We start from the raw sequence: 23,149 nt of genomic DNA on the forward strand, positions 1-23,149 counted from the left end.
CTTTGAATTTCTCCATCTTTGAAATGAAGTAATCTTTGAGTTTTTCATGGAGTCATTTCCATGAAAAGATAGCATGGCTCTACTCTTACTCCAACAAGGATTGACTAGCAACGTCCTCCAAGTTAATGGCTACCACTTCCACCTTCCTATCTTCGATTATTCGAGCGTCCTCCAAGTTAATGGCTACCACTTCCACCTTCCTATCTTCGATTATTCAAGCATACTTCAAGTATTTGTTCACCTTTGCCATCCACTTCTTCAAGACCAACCCATCTCTCTCCTTTATACTTAGCGAGTTGAGGCATCATGAAATTTCCATAATCATCTTCTGAGCTATCACCATCTTCCTCTTCCCTTCGATTGTGCTTATTATCCTTCTTGTCCTTATTTCATGTTTCTACTACCATTTCCTTCTTTCCTTGTATCTTGCACCCTCCTAAACGTCTCCTCTCTACCCATCCTATCCATCTCTTGCATTTTGTCTTTTCACCCCTTCTTATTGTTGAAATACCCATTCTCTATAGCCCAACACAACCTCTAGTTTTTTCTTTCTTTCCTCTTCCTCTTTCTTCATCTACATGTTCCTCCAAATTGACTCCAACATGCCTCACATACCCTCCAACTACCTTTCCGATCGGATTGCTCGACCTCAAAATTGACTCCAACATGCCTGACATGCCCTCCAACAATCTTTCCAATTCAACTACCTTCTCTTCTTAGGCTGCTCTCCATTCTTGCCCTCTACTCTTCTTCCTCTCCTCCATAGTTGAAAGAGTCCACCCGACGAGGATAGATGCGAAGCAAGACATCACAAATGCTGGTCATCACAACACAAAATTCCACTACATGGAAAATGACTATTCTCTTTGAGACACTAGATCTTCCTTCCGTGAGCACTCAAATGGCACAAAAAGATAACACGACATGTGAGCTCAAGGTATACTCTTGTATTATTCAATTAAAAAAGTAAAACATAGACATCTCCCAAGACTACACCCTCGAGGCACCGCACATAAAAGGGTTCACCACTGGATGTAGAGAATCACACGTTAAATGGACACAAGGCAAGGCTTTGAGTCACTACTACTCCCTATATAGGTGTTTCTGATGATAACAGAATGGTATAGCCTATAAAGTCCTTACAGGGGGAAGGGGTGAATGGAGTGGGGTTTCTTGGGGGTGGAGTGGAGTGGGTGGGTGGAGTGGGGTTTCTTGGGGGTTGGGGGGGATGTGCCGTTTCTTGGGGGAGGTGTAGCATGTCGTATGGGGTAGGGGGGTTTGGGCAACAAAGCAAGGTTTTTTGAAAGGGGGAGGGAGGGATGTGCCATGTCGTGGGGGGGGATGTGCAGTGTAGTCGAAGCTTAGGTGTAACGGGGTTTTTTGAGAGAGATGTGCCATGTAGTTGGGGGGGGGATGTGCCATGTCGTGGAGGGGGGGTGGGGCAAGGTGGATGGAGCAAGAATTTTTGAAGGGGGGGAGGGGGGGGATGTGCCGTATTGTTGGGGGCATGCCATGTCATAGGGGAGGGGGGGTGGGGTGGGGTGAGGTGGATGCAGAATGGATTTTTTGGGGTTTTGGGGGGGGGGGGAGGGGGGGGGTAGGGGGGGGGATGTGCCATGTTGTGGCTGGAGCAGGATTTAGGGTTTAGGCTGCTGATAAGAACAGTCTTAACAAGTGCAAATATATCAAACGAACTGCCTTATGAGCTGGCAAGTGCACAAAGAGAACTGGCAAGTTCTCTAAATTAACACCTGATAAAAACACCATCCAGCATACCTTCCTTTTATAGCATCCCACCTACAAGAGCAAGCATAAGACCTAAAGTAGGCGATGGTAGGTGGTTTATTAAAAAGAGCAAGACTAACTCTGTCAGCTAGGATTAGCTCCTGAGGGAACATTGGAAATTATCAATGACCCCAGTCCAAAAAAAGTAGACAATTCCTTAGACATATAATCCAAGCACTAAAGCTTGCTAACTGACCAAAGTCACATGATCTACATAAGGCCTGTGAACCAGAAGACTTCCACCTCCCCATCATCAAAAGAAACCTGGCTTAGGTTGGAGGCCGGCTCATAAAAATCTGGCTGAGTATACAAGTCAGCTTGGTTACCCCAGACATCAAAAGATAAACCTCTTTTACATCTTCATTTGTGATACATGTTCCATCCATAAAAGGGACCCCTTTCGTTAGACACCCGGTTGAACCATACAAACTGCAGTCAAAAAATTAGCTTTATACTGAAAACAGAGTTGAGCCTTTCTCAAATCACATCATGTTTCCATAAAGCTAGTAATCACTTGCTGATGATGGTGCACAAGAATCGCCTCTATCACCAGACCTGCAGCAGAACAGCACTTGAATCAGTGCATTCGCACTTCACTGCAGGAACACACATTTACAGATTAAAGAAGCACACCTTTTTTCAGCTGGTGACTGTGAAGGTGAACCTGCAGGGGATGACCTGCGTCTTCTTGGAGGTAAAGACGGAGATCTTGGAGGTGATTTGGTTCCTCTGCACACCCACACACGAAAAAAAAACTCATAATGAAGCCAAAAGAAGGATGTTTCAAGCATGAAGACAAAGGTATAGAGATAGGTTTAATACAGTACCTATCTCTAGAAATCTTGCTGTGGGATGAGTTTCGCTCCTTTCTGTCTCTAACAGGACTTGACGACCTCACAGGAGATCCAGAATATGACCGCTCTCTTTTGCTCTCATCATTCTCATACCTGCTATGTTTGATGGGACTTCGTCCTCTAGCAGGAGATCTTGAGTGGAGTTGTTCACGATCCCTACCATCATCTTCACTTGGAGACCTGCATTTTAAGTGTAGAAAACCACAGAAGTAAGTTGCACAAACAGTGCAAGGATGCTCAAAGAAACAGTAAGAAATAAAGAAAACTCCATCTGACACTTGGGAGTTCTGAGTAACCCAACATGAGCAACTCCAGTATTAAATAGTGCAGAACATAAAAGGAAAAGAACCCAGCCAAACCTTGAACGACGCCTTGGAGAGCGTGATCGCGAGCGCGACACTGATCGACCTAGAAACAAAAAGAGAGAAATGAGATCCAAATTGATTGACTGTTAAGATACATGTTTAAAAGGACCCTTCATATACCAGAGTAAGGTGATCGTACTCCACCCTCATAGCCGGAAAAGCTACGACCCCTGCAAAGAACCAAAGGCATGCTAAACTAAACAATACCCACTATGAAGCCAAAAAAATTAACCATTCAGCAAAGTACCTTCCCCTCTCTCTAGTTCTCATTTCAGATGGCTTTTTTCTGTTCTCTTCTGCAAACACTACAGTAATCTCACGTCCATACAGAATTCGATGATTCATGTAATATTGTGCCTCCTCTGCATCGAAGGGATCAAAATACTGAACAAAGCCGAAGCCCCGAGGTTCCCTGCAAGTAAAAACTGGGCTATTAGAATGTAATACCAAAGTCACCAAGCATTGACTTCAGCTTTGTTTCCCTGCTTTTGTAACAATAAGAGCAAGTCAAGGCACATCAACAAGCCATCTGCATCCCGGCCATGCAAGTCACTAGTGATCACCTGCTGAGTTATATGAATGGAACTTCATAATCTTCACTTGAAATCAGATAATTGATAACTTGCAAGCATTTCTTCTCTTCAAGAATCCACCACTTGAGATTATCTTCTTCACTTGATAAAAGGTCTTGAGAAACTTCTTGCACACCATCTATACATTCTTAAAGAAGAAATGTTAGGTGCGGACGACAAGATGAACTAACTACAATCCGGCCTCATTTGTTCCCATATGATGGTACCCCAAAAATAATTCTCTACATCTGCTGCCATAACTGACAGCACACTAGACATTCAGTAAAAGCATTGGGAAACAAAATGTTAAGTCCCACCATGGGATAACATCACTGTCTAAAGGCGCATGTTAGCACTAATTTGATTCCTAACAATGCTCACTTAATCCATTGATCTTGACCTTGTAACAATTGCCCCCAAGAAATCCTTTTTTACGCAAATAGTAGAAAATCAAGGCTACTGCCTATTCCCTAGCTCAAGCACCACTACAAATGAAGCGTCAGTGCAAATGATAACATGCATTCATACACTTTACTTAAAAGTTTGAGTCCAATTGCACGTGATCAGCTTGACTACAAACAGAGGGGCACACATGATCCATCCATCCACCGGACATTAAACAACCAGCCATCAGAGCAAAGCCACATACTTCTGCATTCAACCTATGCCAGGTGCCCAGGATGTGTATAAGAAACAGAAACAACCAAGTATTGTTGCAGACCAGAGAATCATAAAATCTGAATGGTTCAAGTGAAATCTCTACCCAGTGTAATAATCCTTTGGCAAATAGACATCTCTCAGAGGTCCGAACTTTCCAAATGGAGCACGAAGATCATCCGCCCTGCAAAACAAGACAGACACAAGTAAGATCCCCTGCAGAGCTGACCTCAAAAGCCTATTACAACTTACAAGTAGCCAAAAAACGAGTATGATGAGGAAATGGTTGAAATGTTAGCAGTCCCTCCAGCTAGTATTTCAGAATCTAACTTGGCTGTTAAACACTTGAGTAAAAGACAGTGAAAGCCTGAGACCAAAACTAGATCATCAAATACCATATCACACATCCTACAGCAGTCCAGTCTGGTGGCATTCAAAACAAGAGAAGGGGGTTTTGAGCACCCACAATAAAATTTTATTTGTCCGAAGTTCAGCCAGTCAACATAGTCTGAGAGGGATTTAGCATCAAACCCCCATACTACACAATCCTCATTTAGTCAAATGTCAAGTCACATCCGGACAAAAAGCAATAAGGCTCTGACTTAACTTGAACAAATGACGGCAAGAAAAGCCTTCTCAATTGTGTACAGCAATCACTGACTTAGCATGCAAGAAGAGACTCGCTAATGATTATTGAATGTCAATAAAACAATAGTTATACACAATAACACTAAAAATGTACTCATAACCCTAGAAATGTGAAATTATATCACATACAAACTCAGGCTCCTCTATGCTTCCTGAATTCCAAATATTTTCTGCCCCATCGCTATGTCATATTCAGACATGAGTTAATTTGGAATCTACTATTAAAAGACTAGGGGGGCTTCCTAACAGCAAACCCAAGGGGCTCATCTAAAGTTTTGTGAGGAACAAGATGTTAATGTAGCATAATTTCATCCACTTCACAGACTTGGGGAGGGGCCTTAAACTAGGCAGCAAGCCCAAGGAGCTCACCGAAAGTTCTGTCAGGGCTAGAAGATGTTAATGATGTTAATGCAGCATAATTTCTTCCCCTCCACATGACCCCTTCACCACAAGTTCAATCCTAGGCTCCCCCACCCACCCAGTTCTTCCATCTTTCTCCTGCTCCATTTCTCATTTCACTTCTCAATCACCATCTTCAAAATTTCCCTTGTCCATAACAAAGATCAATCCCTGTATTGAATCAATACATATGGACGTTACACAAATATATTGTTCTACATCAGCAGAAATAAACAGTTCTCACAAAAATTAAAAGGCTCTGCAAATATAACAAGCATAAGTAAAATTCATGGAACAGGAACTTTAAAAATAAGGAAAATCTTGTTCCCCGTTTCAATCTAGGTCTTTAAAAATCTCCAACATCCTCTACAGTCAACATCAAACTTATATTATAAATTATACTCTGACGTTGACAGAGGCCCTGCAGGATAAGGACAATAGATATCCTCAAAGCGGGATCCTACGAAGTCCCTGCAAAAAAATTTGTACTAACATGCATAGCCTTGGATGAAAATATGGAATTCACCTACGAAAGGAGGGTGCAGAACTGCTGGATGCTCCATGAAGGAGGCTATTCATAAAATGATGGACTAGCTAATTGCATCTGTTTAAGATTTTAAGGGCCTTTTGAGATGCATAAATTAAATGTTAAGCTTTGCCACATAGCATTGGAATGAACAGTGATTCCAAACTATTGGCGGAAAAGAACAAATCTGTGACTGGCATCATTGAGCTAGAATCGCTTTCAGGCAGGTAATGCCTGTGCTTGTGAGACAAGCTATTATTTAAACTTGAAATGTTTTGCAGACGTCCTTGACCTGTACAGTTCGCATGGATTCCTCACCATTCTCCTATGCGTGAAAAGCACAAGCTTTAAAGATCTGATAAAACTTAGTGAGAAGTCTTGCACAAAAAGATAATTCGTGTGAGCTTCTCTTATTCTCAGAGAATACTAAATGCACACAAAACATCTCATTTCCCACCTGCTAGCTACAAAACTATTTGCAGCAGATTACACAGAATCTGCACATGCAGACTTGTGCCCGAGCATCTCAAAATGGCAGCCTGAATGTCCAATCTTTTGCCCTAGGAACACTTTCAGTATGAGAAACGAACTGTCCCGTTTCATGAATACGTGAAGTTAACATGCACTTCATATGCAGACTTGAGCCTGATCATCTCCAAACAACAAACTGAAGATTCAATCTTTTGCCCTTGAAACACTTTCAGAATCGTCCCGTTTCATGAAGCCGCCAAATTAACATGGTATTAAGTGCCGCCTTTTGACCCAAAATAAAGGTGCTTTACCTCCAGTCCTTCCCGAGGTTGCGAACGAGAAGACTCGTAAGGGGCTCTCTGCGCGTAGGGTAACGGCCTCGGGGGCTAGGGCTTCGGCCTCGCCTGCGTCTAGGAGGAGGGCTGTAAGAAGGACTCCTTCCTCTCATGGCTGCAGCCGGTACGAATCTGAAGAAGACAGGCGCGAACGCACTAGAGAAGAAGAGTATCTGCTCTTGTGGCGGGAGCGGACGCAAACCCTAGAGAAAAGACTAAAAGGCCTGCGTTACAGTAGGTCGGTTGGCTTGGTACAAACCCAACGGCAGAACGATGCTTGTGTGCGCGCTCGGCGGTGTTTTTTAGTTTTAAGCAGCCGAGAAAACAATCTGCGTGCGTTTTCAGCAGCCGATAAGACAATCCGCGTGTGCTGCCGACAAGCCCCGGTTCGATTCCCAGATTTGAACTTGTGTAAATTTGTGTCGCTACCTATGCACGAGAAGTTTAGAGCTTGGTGACCCAGCACCCAAACATAAGATATACTTGGCGCTCCGCGCCTAGACTTGCCGGGCCGGGCGCAATTTTTGCAAGGGGCGGGTGCTGGACGCGTGGCACCTGCCCCCGCGTTCTCTTTCTTTTTGGTGGGGGAGGTGGGGGACTGCCACGTGGCACCCGCCCCCCACCTCTCCTTAACTAATAATATAGATAATTTCGTGCAAGTATTTGTTTGTTCACATTATCATAGTGGCACTTGTGCCTCACTAGCTTTTGATCTTTGCCTTCTTGGTTAATCCCTCAATTACTAGTGGCCGCAATTCGTTCCTCTCCAAAAGGCTGCTTGTTTTCTCTTTTAGGCCTTTGTGTCTAGCATGCTAAAAAGCTCGAATTTTCAAGAAAGTGCAACAAGAATTGTAGGTCCAATGTGGCTCGGCCACTCTTAAAAGTATACCCCTCTTCAATTTGTGCTCATCCAAGTCCAAATTGCCCCTTTGACAATTTCCTACCATAATCATCACATTGTCGATTGCAAAGCATCATGAGCTTCGACAAGGTAGAAAGGTGGGGGGTGGGTGGGGGCATGGTAGCCCCGGCCACCTTCTGCAACATGGGAAGGATTACATGCCTAGCTAGGTGGGGTAGGGGTGCGGGGCTACTAGCCTGGGGTGGTGCCTCCCGAGTTGAAGCTCATGATATTAAGCACTATAGGGAAAACTAAGAGAAAAGAGTCCATTTTCTCACATGAGAAAATGTTAAAAACTTATTGTGGTATGGGACATTGTGAGGATACCAAATAAACTATCAAAAATGGCATCCCATTGAAAAATAAAACTCTAAAAGAAAAAGAGAGGATGGTTGTTAGCATAAGGTCATGAGTTCGGTCCCTCGTCCACATCGCTATTAAACACCTTGAATTGATCTCCTTGAGGGTGTTGAGTCATCGTGAGCTTCACTCACATCAACTGTTAGGGTAAAGAAGCCAATATAATTCTGATCAGTCTCAACTCAATTTTTGACTAGTAATACACAAGAATTTGTGACATGGCTTGAAGTGGCTCAAAAAATGGATATTTTATGTGAAAATTTCCACTATATTGGGATGGAAGCTTTTTGATTTTTTATTTTTTTTGCATATAGGGGTCAATAGTGTGACTCCCCCTAAAAGCAAAATGCACCCACCCCAATGTAGTGACAAGGGTAAAGGGGTTATCGTAGAAGCAAAACGTATCCCACACCAAAGTAGTGCCAACTTTTGCACTAGAGATACATCATTTTTAGCCACTTGAAGGGATGACACATATTCTTGAGCGTGCATTGATACATAATATTTTCACAAAAGAAAGATCAAGTAGTTACAACCCATACATTAAGGAGATTATGTGCAATGTGATATATTTTTCTTGACCGTTAACTTTTCCTAGTCTAAACATCATTTACTAAAATTGTCTAACTTTAAATGTGACTTTCTCCCACTAAAGAGAGTTTCTTATATCCTCAAACACAAGTTTAGCTCTAGCTTTCCAAATGGCTTGAAGCACAAAATCTAATGGTCTAAAAGCCCAACTTGGTTTGCATTTATGAAAGCCCAACTTGCTATTCAAGGAAGTGAGCAATAAAATTTGGAGGTTTGTATCTATGACACAAATTCTCATGTATTAAACACAAGTTTGATGTGAGTAAAATGATTGAGCCATGTAAAATATTTCATATTTTGGATCTTATGAAACCTAGGAATGTTAAGACAATGTGACATTCTTTCTCATTGTTATTTTATAAACTCTTCAATTATAGCTAAGCATGCGATAAAAATATTGAAATGTCCCAAGTTTACTATTTTGAGTGTAACATGATGTATATTGTTTAACTACTAAAGTGTGTAGTACATAACTCACTTGGATAAAAAAAGAATCTAATTGAGGACCCTAGGTGTGTCTCTATTAGCCCCTTTACCTTAGCAGACCCTAACTCATGTTGCCAAGTCTTACGGATTTGTTAGCATAACTTGTGAAATAAGCCTTATATATGCTTTTTTGTTGTACAACGTGAAAGACACATTTGTGTGTGTATGTGCGCACGTGCGCATGCACCCTTAAGTAGTTACACATTGTATTTGGCTTAGACATCATTTTGTACTCATCATCTATGTAATGTTTATTGTTTATTTCCATTTAGTTAGTCATAGCATTAGATGATAGCTATTTTAAGAGACTTTTTAGGTGTAGCATTTTGGTCTCATAGGGCGATCTCGCCTTTTGTAGATGTTAATATAACTTTCTTTCTTTCTTTCTCCATTGTAAAGTCTTGAAAGGATTTGATTTAGATGCACAACAAAAGGGAGATGGCACACAATATGGAGGCTCAATCCATCATTATAGTCATTACTTCATCATCATCATTATCGTCATCATCATCTTCTTCTTCTTCTCAATATACACAAGTGAGTATCTCCCAAAGTGGATAGATGCTTTGACTTTAGGACACTTTGCACATAGCCTCTTTTTCACTTTAATACAACCATAGGATATGACTTAACCTATGTTTTATTTCTCAACACTTCCCCTCAAGCTCAAAATGAGCTTGCAGCTACAATACCCCAAGTTCACTTTTAAAGTATTCAAACTTATCTTTACATAATGCTTTGGTAAAGATATCTGCCACTTGATCATTGGTTTTGACATATACTAAGTCTATCTCTCCATCCATGACTTTCTCTCTAATGAAATGATAGTGTACTTCAACATGCTTTGTTCTTTGCAAGCACAATGCCACTAACGTTATCACAAGACATAATTGTCACTAAATTGATTGCTTATTCTCTATTTAATAAATTTGTGTCAATAAATTAATGACTCACTTTTCTTTAAGTGTTGATGATGATCTAGCATGGCCATAAGACCATTTAGAGACCAGTATTCCTAGTGCATCACTTAATGGGGTGATTAAAGCACTATGACAAGGATATATGGTACAAGCAGTACAAGTTATGAAGGGGGGGAAGAAGTGACTGCCAAGTGTAAGAGTTTACACAAGAACCAATGAGTTACACATAAATGAAGATGGATTAAGTTCTAAGAAGAGGAAGTGCATTAGCATTGTGTACATGTATTTATGTGTGCATCCGGGGACCCCTGGGAACATTTACTTATGTGTAATGAGAATTGCATTCATTTGGGGTCATCCTCTCCCTTACAAGTCAAGGTTTAAGATATTTTCTTTCATTAAGAAAGACAAGAGATGTAATTCTCTCACTAAGAAAGATGAGAGACATGATCCTCTGGAAGTGAGGAGAGAAGTGATTTTCTCTTTCTAAGGTCTAAAATGACACAAGCTCTTGTGTGGAAGTCAATCTTAATGTTGAGGCCCAAGGCAATTTAAGGAACTCTCCTTAAGGTGGTTGCATGGACCACAAGTTAAGAGTATAGTTTGAGAAGCTGCTTTTTTATAATTAAAAAAAAGACATGGTGAATCCATTTTTAAAATATCTTGCAAAAGAAAGATGATCTCAAAAAATGGCCTTCTAGCGTTATCAGAAACAATGAGATCTACAACTTTTATGTTGGACGCTTTTTCATCCGAGCAACATACAGGGAGATATCTCAAAATTGGTGCTGCAAAGTAGGTCCTGGAACAACCACATCTTGCATGAAGATCAACTCAAGTCTCTCTCCAATAAGAGAAGCTCTTGAAAGCCTATAAAAGAGGAGGCTCTCCTTGGGTGTGAGGGAGGTAAAGGAAGCATCACTTTGCATGCATCCAAGAGGAGAAGAGAAGGTGCAAGTGTTGCGGAAGCTCTACTGAAATCAAGTGTGCAAAAGCTCCGCTGAAATCAAGTTCCAAGAGGAGAATAGAAGGTACAAGTGTTGCAGAAGCTCTGCTGAAATCAAATTCGAGGAGGAGAAGAGAAGAGGCAAGTGTTGCGAAAGCTCTGTTGAAATCAAGTGCCAAGAGGAGAGCCCTACACATATTGTGTAGGAGAGAACGAGACTCAAGAAGGATCAAAAGGTGTCAACTTCCAAGTTGTGCAAGTGTTAGCCGGTTGTATACCGTGCAATGAACCATGATCTTATCTCCAAGATCTACAAGTAAGAATTGGTTTATGTGTAACGGAGGAGCTTCTCCTTGTCAATAATATAACTCCACAAGGGGGGGGAGACTAGCCCATCTTCCAGTCCCTCGTGTGCTGTCAATTTCTCTCTCTCTCTCTCTCTCTCTCTCTCTCTCTCTCTCTCTCTCTCTCTCTCTCTATGCCACCATAATATTCACCATATATATTTTGAGTATATAAGAAAGTCGAGCGTGTATCTCGAATATTATAATGGTGGTATTAGAGTTGGTATCTTTGCTTTTCTCAAAGTAAAGGCAGTCCTTGCAAGAAGAAGGTAAAGATGGCAGCTAATGAAGCACCTAAGTGAGCAATTACAGGCTTCATTGACAAAGTACCGTAGCTTGTTGGAAATTCCCGAAGTACATCAATTGATTGACAGCTTAAGGGCAAGGGAAGAAGCTACTTATGAAGGACGGAATTCTCCAAAAGATGGCGATATTAGAGGAAACACCATTGCACCAATTGATGGTGAAGTTGCAAAGCATCTAATTGTTGAGAAGCTTCCTAGAAGGAAGAAGGAATCTCAGGTCAAGAAGAGTAAAAATACCTCACCTCGAGTGAGGCGGATAAGGAGGGAGTCATCTCCCTCAGCAACAACCAGCTACTCCCCTGATTACTCAAGTTCCTCCTCCTCCTCATCATCTTCTAGTTTTTACTCTCTTGGTTCTAAGTCCCGTGCAATCCACAAACGAACAAAGAGGGACCATAAGAGGAGCAAGCTTAAGAAGACTAAGACTTTCAAGTTTGGGGATAAGGACATAAAGTTTGACTCTTACTCTGGTAAGAGAGATCCTGCTAAGGCATTAGCCTTTGTCAGGCAATTTGAAGTTGTTTTTTCTTATGGTAATTTCTCAGAAAAGTCCAAGCTCAGGCATGTAGGCATGCACTTGAAAGACACCGCTAGTAATTGGTGGTTGACTCTCATTTTGGAGGGAAGGAAACCTACAACTTGGGAAATGTTCAAGAATAAGTTTTATGCTCAGTTCTTGCCTCCTGATTTTGAGAATGATGTCAAGAAGGAGTGGGATTGGCTAGGACAGAAAGAGCATGAGAAGCTCACTAGTTATGTGGACAAGTTTTGGTCTACTCTTCTCAAGGTTACTCCTTTCATGGAGATCAGCAATGAAGAGAAGAAAAGGAAGTTTGAAACATGCCTACTCCCTCATCTACACAGAACCATGAAGGTGCATGTCGAAAGTTGGAGATGAGTTCTTATAGAGCTAGACAAGAGCAGCTCTATGATCAACCAAGAGACAAGACTAATTGAAGAAGACCTATCTTTACCCATGACCAATATTCAAAGCCAAAGGGTAACAAGAAGAAGCGCAAGTATCTCTTACCCTCTGAGATACAAAAGTACAAAGAGGAAGGAACGTGCTTTATTTGTTGTGAGTTAGGGCATATGAAGTCTGATTGTCCTCACAAAAGAAAGGAAGCAAATGTGGTTAAAGATCCTTGTCCGCCATCCTCAAATTCTATTCCGGATGTGCAAGCTAACACTCATTCAAACGAGAAGAAAAGACAACTCTTAAAGGGTTGGGGGACACTCAACAATCAATGAGTTTTGATACTCTTTGATCCAGGGTCCACAAATAATTTTGTATCAACAGATACTGTTGAAAGACTACAAATTCCACCCGATCGATTGAGAACACCAATTGGATTAGGTTTCGACATTTGAGGGACTTACAACCAATTCTACTCTTATCCAGGGGAAGTTGAATCTTAGAATTGGGGATTACCGTGACCAATAATCTTTTTTACTTGCACCCATTGGTAACTATGATGTTATCTTAGGCATGCCTTAGCATTACAAGATTAGACCTCTTCCTAATTTTATTAAGAAGGCCCTTACATTTCAATTCAAGGGTCAGAACATCGTATGCATTATTGATGCTGAAGATTGGCCTATGCCAAATGGTTAGTCATGTTAGCATTTCTCAAGAAATGAAGAAAGTTATTTCTGCATACATGATTTTTGTGAGAGAGTCAAAAGAAGCTAATGACTCAAGGGCACTTGACATTTCTAATGAACACACAATACCAACTAATGCTTCTAAGTTTCAGACTTTAAAAGAACCCCTCTCTTCAATTGATCAAGCCAGACATGATTTTGTTAAACAATATGAAGATTGTTTTAGTGATTCACTCCTAGGAGAGTTACCTCCTAAGCGCCCGAAAGATCACACAATTGATCTTATCCCAGCCAGTTCACCACCTAACCAATTGCCTTACCGAGTAAGTGCAAGTCAGCAAGAGAAGATCCTAAAATAAGTAAACAAACTGTTGGAAAAAAGGTTAGTTCAACCTAGCTCTTCTCCATATTGTTCTCCAGTCTTACTTGTTCAAAAGAAAGATGGTTCTTTCCCTATGTGCATAGACTACAAATCTTTGAACAAGATCACAATCAATAATCTTTTTCCTATCCCAAGGATAGATGATATCTTGGATAATTTGCAAGGGGCTAGTATCTTTAGTTGCATTGATCTCATGAGCGGCTATCATCAGATATGGATAGCACCTAAAGATGTTCATAAGACACCTTTTCGTACAACATTTGGACTATAAGAGTTTTTAGTAATGGCATTTAGTTTGACTAATGCACCCACCACATTCAATTGAATGGAGAGAATTTTCAGACCTCACTCAAAGTTCACATGTGTCTTCTTTGATGACATTCTAATATTTTCATGGTCTAAGAAAGAGCATAGAAAACATCTATCTATTGTTTTTCAAGAGCTTTATAAGCATAGACTACAGGTCAAAGCTAAGAAGAGTGAATTCTTCCTATTGGAAATTCATTACTTGGTCCATATTGTTTCTCACAAATTGGTGAGAATGGATCTTGAGAAGATCCGAGCCATTGTTTATTGGTCTACATCTACTTCTGTACATGAAGTTAGAAGTTTCTTGGACCTATGTTCATACTACAAGAGGTTCATACAGGGTTTGGCATATGTTGCATCTCCTCTACGTGACCTTACTAAGAAGCAAATGCCTTTTCACTAGGGATCAATGCAACTACAAGCCTTTGAAAGAATTAAGTTTCTTGTGACTCAAGAACTAGTTCTCATAGTTTCGGATCTTCAAAAACCTTTTGAAGTTCACTGCAATGCTTCTAGGGATTGCATTGGTGCTGTGCTTAACCAAGAGCATCATGCAGTAGCATTTAAGAGCCGACGCCTCAAGGATCTTGAGCTACATACTCCATTATACGAGAAAGAGATTATGGCAGTGGTACATGCTCTTCAAGTATGGAAACACTATTTACTTGGTGCAAATTTTGTTATTAAAACAGATCACCAAAGTCTAAGACACTTCCTCACTCAAAAGAAGCTCTCAGAGAAATAGATGCGCTGGGCAAATTTCTTATCTATGTTTCATTTTCAAATCCTTCATGCATCTGGAACTAAGAGTGTGGTAGCAGATGCTCTATCACGACGACCTCGAGTGAATGCAATCACAACTGTTTACCATAACGAGTTCATGGATTTACCCAAAATGTATGTAACTGATTCCGACTTCTTAACCATATGGGATCAACTTAACTCAGGTCAGTCCATTACACCTTACTCAATTCGAGATGGTTATTTGTATCATCATCAAGCAATTTGTGTAGCATTACGATTATGAAATAAGGTAATGGGTGAAGCACATGCATCCCCATATGCTGGATATAGGGGTATTCTACCCACTACTCAAGCATTGAAAAGGTATCTCTTTTGGCCCACTCTTAGAGCTGACATTGAAAGATATGTCCGCGAGTGCAAGATATGCCAAAAAGTAAAATACGATAGGCATAAACCACCTGGTCTACTGAAACCATTACCTATTCCCAATGAGCCTTGGGAAAGTATAGCCATGGACTTTATCATGGAGCTTCCTCGCACACAAGCAGGCAACGATGCAATTTGGACTATCATTGATAGATTTAGTAAGCAAGCTCACTTTATACTTATGCGAAAGACAATCAAAGCTTATCATATGGCTAAGCTATTCATTGCTTATATTTTCAAGCATCATGGCATGCCTAAGTCCATTATAAGTGATTGAGATCCCCGTATGACCAGCCTCTTTTGGCAAGCTCTCTTCATGAACCTCACGATAAAGTTAAAATTTTCATCCTCTTATCATCCTCAAATGGATGGGCAGAGTGAAAGTGCTAATTCTACTGTTCTGGACCTTTTGAAATCCTATGTCTCTGATAATCAAAGAGAACGAGAAAAGTATTTGCCTTTAGTAGAGTTTGCATACAATAATACAATGCACTCTAGTACTAGTAAGGCACCCTTTGAGATCATCTATGGTAAGCCTCATTTACCACCCATTCTTCTTACGAAGGATAAGATATTTGCAGCATATGAGTTTGTTAGAGACATTGATACAACTTTTACTCAAGTAAAACCTGTTATCCAAAGGACACAAGAGAAGCATAAACACGAAGCTGATAAGCATCATCGTAAGTTAGACAATGTGTTCTTCTTAAGTTTGAGAAGGCTTGCTTGAAGAAGCAGAAAGGTCAAAAGGGTAAAGTGGTTAAGCTTTCTAATCACTATTTTGGCCCTTTCAAGATCACAGATAAGATAAACGATGTGACTTTTTGTTTGGATCTACCAAGTCATTGGAACATTCATAATGCTTTCCATATAAGTCTACTATGTCTCTATATTGGAGAACCTCCAATGCAACCAATCAAGGAAGATTTACCTGACGTAGAAGAAACAGAAGAGTTCCTTGTGCCTGAAAGAATTTTACACCATCAGGACAATACTCTAAGGTCAAGTAAGGTATTACAAAAATATCTGGTTAAGTTTAAGAATTATCCCCCATTGGATCCTCAATTTATATTTGAAAGAGAACTACAAGACTTTCCAGATCTTCTTAAGGACTATGTATGCCCTCTACAGTTGAGATCAACTATTTAGAAGCCAGAGGGATATCACTAAAATGATTGCTTATTCTCTATTTAATAAATTTGTGTCAATAAATTAATGACTCTCTTTTCTTTAAGTGTTGATGATAATCTAGCATGGCCACGAGAGCATTTAGAGAACAATATTCCTAGTGCATCACTTAATGGGGTGATCAGAGCACTATGACAAGGATATATGGTACAAGCAGTACAAGTTATGAAGGGGGGAAGAAGTGTCTGCCAAGTGTAAGAGTGTACACAAGAACCAATGAGTTATACATAAATGAATATGGATTAAGTTCTAAGAAGAGGAAGTGCATTAGCATTGTGCACATGTATTTATGTGTGCATCTGGGGATCTTTGGGAATATTTACTTGTGTGTAATGAGCATTGCATTCATTTGGGGTCATCCTCTACCTTACAAGTCAAGGTTTAAGATATTTTCTTTCATTAAGAAAGACGAGAGATGTAATTCTCTCACTAAGAAAGACGAGAGACATGATCCTCTGGAAGTGAGGAGAGAAGTGATTTTCTCTTTCTAAGGTCTAAAATGACACAAGCTTTTTTGTGGAAGTCAATCTTAAGGTTGAGGCCCAAGGCAATTTAAGGAACTCTCCTTAAGGTGGTTGCATGGACCACAAGTTAAGAGTATAGTTTGAGAAGCTGCTTTTTTATAATAATAAAAGACATGGTGAATCCATTTTTAAAATATCTCGCAATAGAAAGACAATCTCTAAAAACGGCCTACAAGAGTTATCAAAAACAACGAGATCTGCAACTTTTATGTTGGATGTTTTTTCATTCGAGCAACATACAGAGAGATATCTCGAAATTGGTGCTGCAAGTAGGTCTTGGAACAACCACATCTTGCATGAAGATCAACTCAAGTCTCTCTCCAATAAGAGAAGCTCTTGAAAGCCTATAAAAGAGGAGGCTCTCCCGTGGTGTGAGGGAGGTGAAGGAAGCATCACTTTGCATGTATCCAAGAGGAGAAGAGAAAGTGCAAGTGTTGCGGAAGCTCTGCTAAAATCAAGTGTGCGGAAGCTTCGCTGAAATCAAGTTCCAAGAGGAGAAGAGAAGGTGCAAGTGTTGCGAAAGCTCTGCTGAAATCAAATTCGAGGAGGAGAAGAGAAGAGGCAAGTGCTACGGAAGCTCTATTGAAATCAAGTGCCAAGAGGAGAGCCCTACACATATTGTGTAGGAGAGAAGGAGACTCAAGAAGGATCAAAAGGTGCCAACTTCCAAGTTGTGCAAGTGTTAGTCGGTTGTATACCGTACAATGAACCATGATTTATCTCCAAGATCCACAAGTAAAAACTGGTTTATGTGTAACGGAGGAGCTTGCTCCTTGTGAATAATATAACTCCACAAGGTGGGGGGGATTGGCCCATCTTCCAGTCCCTAGTGTGATGTCCATTTCTCTCTCTCTCTCTCTCTCTCTCTCTCTCTCTCTCTCTCTCTCTCTCTCTCTCTCTCTCTCTCTCTCATTTGTTCTCTCTCTACACCACCATAGTATTCACTATATATATTTTGAGTATATAAGAAAGTCGAGCGTGTATCTTGAATATTATAACAATAATAACTCTACCGTCTATCTCAATCCCCATATCACATAAAAGTAGTCTCAACCATGTTTGCTTACATACTGCTAATGTTATCCCTCTATATTCTACTTCCCTACTTGACAAAGTAACTATAGGTTGCTTCTTGCTATTCCAACTCACCATGGCTGAACCAAATGAAAAAGCATAACCAGTAGTGGATCTCCTATCCATAATACTTCTATTCTAGTCTGCATCTATCTATCCAAACAATGTAGACTTGATTCCTTTCTCATAGAACTAGCCATAGCTAATTGTCTTCTTAACATACCTCAATACTCTTCTCACCCCATCCAAGCATGACTTGCATGGTTTTTGCATAAATTGGCTTATCACTCCCACTAAATAGCTCAAGTTTGATCTTGTTATGGTTAAGTAGATCAAGATACCAACCATCTTTCAAAACATAGTAACATCCTTGACTTACTATCCATTATTAAACATCTTTATGTTTTGATCCAATGGTGTATCAACTAGGTTACATGTTATCATCCCCTGCTTCTCTAGCATTTCCAATGAATTATTAGGAACAAAAATTCTTCAAAAAATACACTTTTGTTAATCATGAGATTAAGGAAAGGACCAAAGAGAGTTTGCCACATGTGCAAGAATATGGTATTCTTGTCTCCTCCTTTTTGGAGATAGTAGAGTCCACTTCATGATCCTCTCCTCCTTTTTAGCCAAAATCTCCAAAGTTTGTCATGTTTTGGTAGTCTCAAATTCCTTATTTACTTATAGAATCTAACAAATATGTTATGAAGTTAATAATGACTGTTTTGAAAATCGGAAGCCTTCTTGATATTCCTTCTTAGTTCATTTGCCTTTCTCGGTGAGCTTCTTTCTTTGCTCATTCGCCTTTCTCGATGAGCTTCTTTCTCTGTAAACTCAATCTAAGTATGGCATTCATAAGGCGCTATTCTCTTTTAGTAAACTCCTACACCGTCTATAGCCAAGGCTTACGAAAATTGGGAGCCCAAAACCTTTTGCATAAACAATTGGGTTACCACGTTGCTCTCTTGCAAGGGCTCTCACAATGGTGAAAAGAAGAAAATGAGAGACTATAAAACATCATTGGAAGGGACGTATCATTGATTTCAAAATTATGCATGAAGGGTGGTTTGTCAAAGTGCAACATGTTTACGTGGCCAAGGATATGCACAGACACATTGTAAGTCTTAAGTTGGTAACATATATTATATTTTTTTCATTTAAGCAAGTACTAATATTGATTCTTAGTTGTAGATATATTTTTGTCAACAAGTACTAATGAATGGCAACTTGTGGAGAGCTTAAGTGGAAAACCTTCAATGCGATTCATAAGGCATTTGTAGATATTACCTATGTTGATGAGACCCTTGGTTCTTTTAGTGAGAGAAGGGTTTTTATATATTATGCACAATTTGTGGTTCCCTCTAGAGAAGGTACACATGGACATATCGAGGATTTTCCATTGCCAAGTCTCTCATCTCTAAATTGGGAGATTCCTGATAAGGTAATGATGCATTGTTTTAAATTCAAAATATGTCAAGATATCCAAAATTCCATGACAGCTGGAAGGATATCAAGAAGAATATGCCTGTCATGGTTTATACCCTTGCATATCTATGTGGCATGCTTCAAAATAGCAAATTTACAAAGGACAAAGATATATTGGCTAAGTAGAAATTTTATAGAAGTGGAACTAGACAACATTATAGGAAAGCTTTGGAAATCTAGAGAGTATGACCATAAGGGCAATACCATGAGGTGTATTGTATGCCCCCAATCCTTGTCTTTATGTTATAACATCACACAACAAACTCTTGCTTTGGGCTTCAATTCTAGGAGATACAAACTTAAATTAGGCATTTGGATTCCCTTGGATTCTGATACAGATTGCATGCCCTTCAAGCCTAAGGGGCAAGTTATAACACATGAAGAAGAAAATGAGATAAATGTCACTTTTGATTGGAGTCTTAAAGATGTAAGGAAAACCTTGGAGTTGCTAGATAGTACATCCCCTAAATATAAGTTCAAAGTAAATGGTAAAACAATTGGGAAAATAACTGAATGCTCTTTCTCTTGTATGACTTGCTTGCCTCCCACAATTGTAAGCTTCGAGCCATAAATATGAAACATTGATTATATTTACATAGGATAAAAAGTTTTTCACTGAATCAAGAGTTACAAAATTGAAGTAAAAATATACAAGGGTGCAAAACAACTATGGAGATTCCTTCTAGTTTCCACTTGCATCTATTTGTTTTCTTTTGGCTTTGTAACTTCTTCGTCGCAATCTGCAAAGATATCTAATCTCCTTACAGTGGATTTTTTATTTGGTTGTTGGAAGAATTTGACTTGGATAGGGATTTCTTCTCTTCAAGCTGACGAGGAGATGGATGAGACTCCATAGGAGAAAGTATTGGCATTTCTTTCTTTTTGGAGTTTACCTTACTAGTCTTTCTAGATGACTTGTCCTTGCCCTTATCCTTACTCTTAGTTGAGGACTTTTATGGAGGGGAGTCGGGGTCGACTAACATGATTGTCCTATCCAAAATCAACTCAATACATCGCTTTCTTATCCACCACATGTATGAATTCGGATAATCTTGGCATTGCTATAAAAAATGTAATAAGTTAGAAAACCCAAAGATGGGTTCCTAAAAAAACAAACAATGTGAAAAATACTTACATTAACCCCATCTATCTTGAGTATCTTTGAATCTACTGTCCTACAAACATTGACTCTCCATAGAGTCTATTCCAATTAGGCTCCATTGAGAATTGAAAACACTCATATTTCAATAATCTAGTAAAACAAGATCTCAGTAAAATCTAACAAAATATCAAATTACTTACTTTTCATTGTATGGAATTAGAAGAATCTCCACAGTTTCAAAGTTAATTTGATTGAACCAATGGTTAAATGCACTTGCATTAAGCTCACTCCTCATAGAGTATGAGATAGATAGATCAAGAACCTCAATTTTTATAGTAAGCATCAACATGAAAGTCTATTTCTAGAAAAATATAGTGAGTAAAAATAAATTTTGGTATAATATACCTTATCCTAGCAAGAAGAGTAGAGTCATTTTCTTCTCTCATTTTTTTCTTGAGAATTTGAACACATTTAGAGTCAAAAAATGCCAAGTAAAAAGCAATAGACATTGAAGCCCTTAGGGTCAACCCTTTTAAGAAGGATAGATAGCTCTTATTTAAAAGATGGGAGTTGCTATGCTTCCTTTTCTTCTTCCTATAAAAGATCGATATTGGCTTATGTGGCTCACTTTTGACATCCACAATATGACATGAAAGACAATAGAGAGCGAGAAACCTCTTGCACTACCAATGCTCTTCCACTATTGCGCTGTATCGAATATCCCAGCTAGAAGGCTGAAAGTGCAGTGCTTTCCAGGATCCAAGCCAAAGGTGATCACATCGATACAACACAAATACATTTTGTGCACGATCTCGGTTTCCACATTTCGCACCGTATCCCCACTACACAATACGACACGAAAAGGTCATCTGCCATCTTACGGTTTGCTCTATTCGCATCTGCATTGCGTAAAACAGTTCGAAAAGGTCATTTGCCATCTTGTGGTTTTCTCTATTCGCATCATATCTGGAGTTCAATTTTGACATTGTGCACTTCTCACTGGTATGCAGACGCAGATACAGTGCAACTACGTCATGTGTGATCCATGCTTCACTACTTTCACACCATATCTATCATTCCTTTGTACATTTACAGATACAATGCGAGCACATCTTGTCCGATCTCTCACTCCCCTCTCTTTGTGACATATCGGCCTTGTTACTTTGGATTTGTAGATACGACATGAGTACATCACGTCCAATCTATCACTCCCCTTCGTTCACACCATATCTACTGTCGATGTCCTTGTTAGTTCAGATTTGCAAATATGACGTGAATGTATGACGTCTGATCTGGCGCTCCTTTCCCTTCGCGGTCATTGTCCTCGTTTTTCCAAATTTGCAAATATGGCGTGAATGCATCACCTCTGATCTGGCGCTTCCCTCCCTTCGTGTCATATTTGCTATCACTTCTACGTATCTTACCCTACGTTTTTTATTTTTGATTTTTATACCTATTGTTTTGATTATCTGCCTGTCATTTTACAATAGGTGATGTGGCTAGGACAAAGCGGACTACAAGGAAGGTGTATATAGACAACAAGGATAGAGAGAAAGAGCGAAGGCCATCAGTAGTTCCTCAAGCTTTCCCTCCTAAGATCCCTTCTACCCTTAGTTTCCCTCAATCTCCTGCCATGCAATCAAACCAATCTAGTGTAGAGACTGTGTGTTCTCCCCTTGCCCATAGCAGGCTTCATTTTGTTGACAACCAACCTTGTGACCTTGCTCGACATTCCTCTCCTACAATTGCCAAGTTTCCAACCTACTCGACATTCCTCTCCTACAACCAACCTTGTGACCTTGTGACCTTGCTCGACATTCCTCTCCTACAATTCCTCTCCTACTGAAGACTTTGTTATTGACTTTGTGAATGATGCTCACATTACTATTACTCATGCTCATAGGGTGACTTTGATGAATAAGGACTTTAGTATGGTCAACAAAATCAGGTATAGGTATGACAAGGTATTGAGGCCCTTGCCTACTACTAATAAAAAAGCCTTTGAGATCCTTAACATTTCACCAAAATTGTCTAGGAGAGTGAAAGGGCCAATGATCGAGGAGGGGACACAATTATACCCAACAAATATCACATCATCCAATAAGAAAAACCACAAGAGGTTATAGAGTCAGAGGATGAAGTTTGCAATAAGAAAATTGCAGCCCTTAGCCCTATCAATTTGAAGAAAATGGGGGAGGTATATGGGCAAACGGTTGTTAATGCCTCTTATACTTCTTCAAAAGAGGCTATCTTAGTATATCTTCTAAGGACAAATCCATGCTTGTTGAAAAAGATATTCAATTGTTTGATTCCATAGTCTTTTGTTGCATAAGGTAAGGCATTTTAACTCTCAAAGTTTTTAGCATATGGAATGATGGTGCTACTCATTGTTGCCAATAACACTCCTTTGTTTTTGCTATTGGGTTTAGGGGCATTGATTGCTTCTCTCAACCAAGAAATCTCTAAAAGTATATTTATTGTTGATCCACTATTATCAGTGGAATTATTTTTGAGATCTAGTTCAAACATATAAATATTATTCAAAACTTTTAATTCAATCACAAACTACCATATTTTTTTTCCTTATGTCAAAAGGTATGCGATTTTACAAAGGGGCTAATGTATACTTCTTTGTTGTATTCATTTCTTACTAAAATTTCACTTTGCAGAGGACATTGGAGTCTCATATATATTGATATTCTCATTAGAGAATTTATCCTAATGAACTCTCTTAGTGGTATCCACAACCAAACAAAAAAGTGCATCGAATAGAATATTGCTTGCCTTTTGATTTATTGTTTATTTTATTTGGTTATCTATTTTAGTAACGTGTTTCCATTTA

At 39.6% G+C, this 23,149-nt stretch overlaps 2 protein-coding genes across 2 annotated transcripts in view; both read right to left on the reverse strand.

Annotated features, from left to right (window-relative positions):
• The window catches only part of LOC148031555 (proteasome assembly chaperone-like protein), a 275,937-nt gene that overhangs the window by 103,863 nt on the left and 148,925 nt on the right, over positions 1 to 23,149 (reverse strand). The gene's annotated exons all lie outside the window — the stretch shown is intronic.
• LOC148031556 (serine/arginine-rich SC35-like splicing factor SCL30A) lies at positions 1,815 to 6,915 on the reverse strand. The gene is made up of 8 exons (XM_087685093.1): positions 6,589 to 6,915; positions 4,340 to 4,417; positions 3,252 to 3,416; positions 3,125 to 3,174; positions 2,999 to 3,047; positions 2,613 to 2,819; positions 2,419 to 2,514; positions 1,815 to 2,340 (listed from the first exon to the last, which is right to left on the reverse strand). The coding sequence occupies exons 1-8, from the start codon at positions 6,723 to 6,725 to the stop codon at positions 2,289 to 2,291; spliced, it is 834 nt and encodes a 277-aa protein (XP_087541219.1). The 5' UTR covers positions 6,726 to 6,915; the 3' UTR covers positions 1,815 to 2,288.

This window comes from Lygodium microphyllum, chromosome 9, assembly GCF_053477565.2.
Source record: "Lygodium microphyllum isolate KBCC chromosome 9, Lygodium_microphyllum_v1.1.10, whole genome shotgun sequence".
In the NCBI taxonomy this organism is placed as follows: Eukaryota; Viridiplantae; Streptophyta; class Polypodiopsida; order Schizaeales; family Lygodiaceae; genus Lygodium; species Lygodium microphyllum.

Bases quoted from the DNA above. Each gene is read 5' to 3' on its own strand.
- LOC148031556 (XM_087685093.1), bottom strand. From the start codon at position 6,725: ATGAGAGGAAGGAGTCCTTCTTACAGCCCTCCTCCTAGACGCAGGCGA. The intron at 2,515-2,612 runs GTACTGTATTAA...GTGGGTGTGCAG, and splicing joins AGCAAGATTTCTAGAGATAG to AGGAACCAAATCACCTCCAA. The intron at 2,341-2,418 runs GTGTGCTTCTTT...GTTCTGCTGCAG, and splicing joins CAGTCACCAGCTGAAAAAAG to GTCTGGTGATAGAGGCGATT.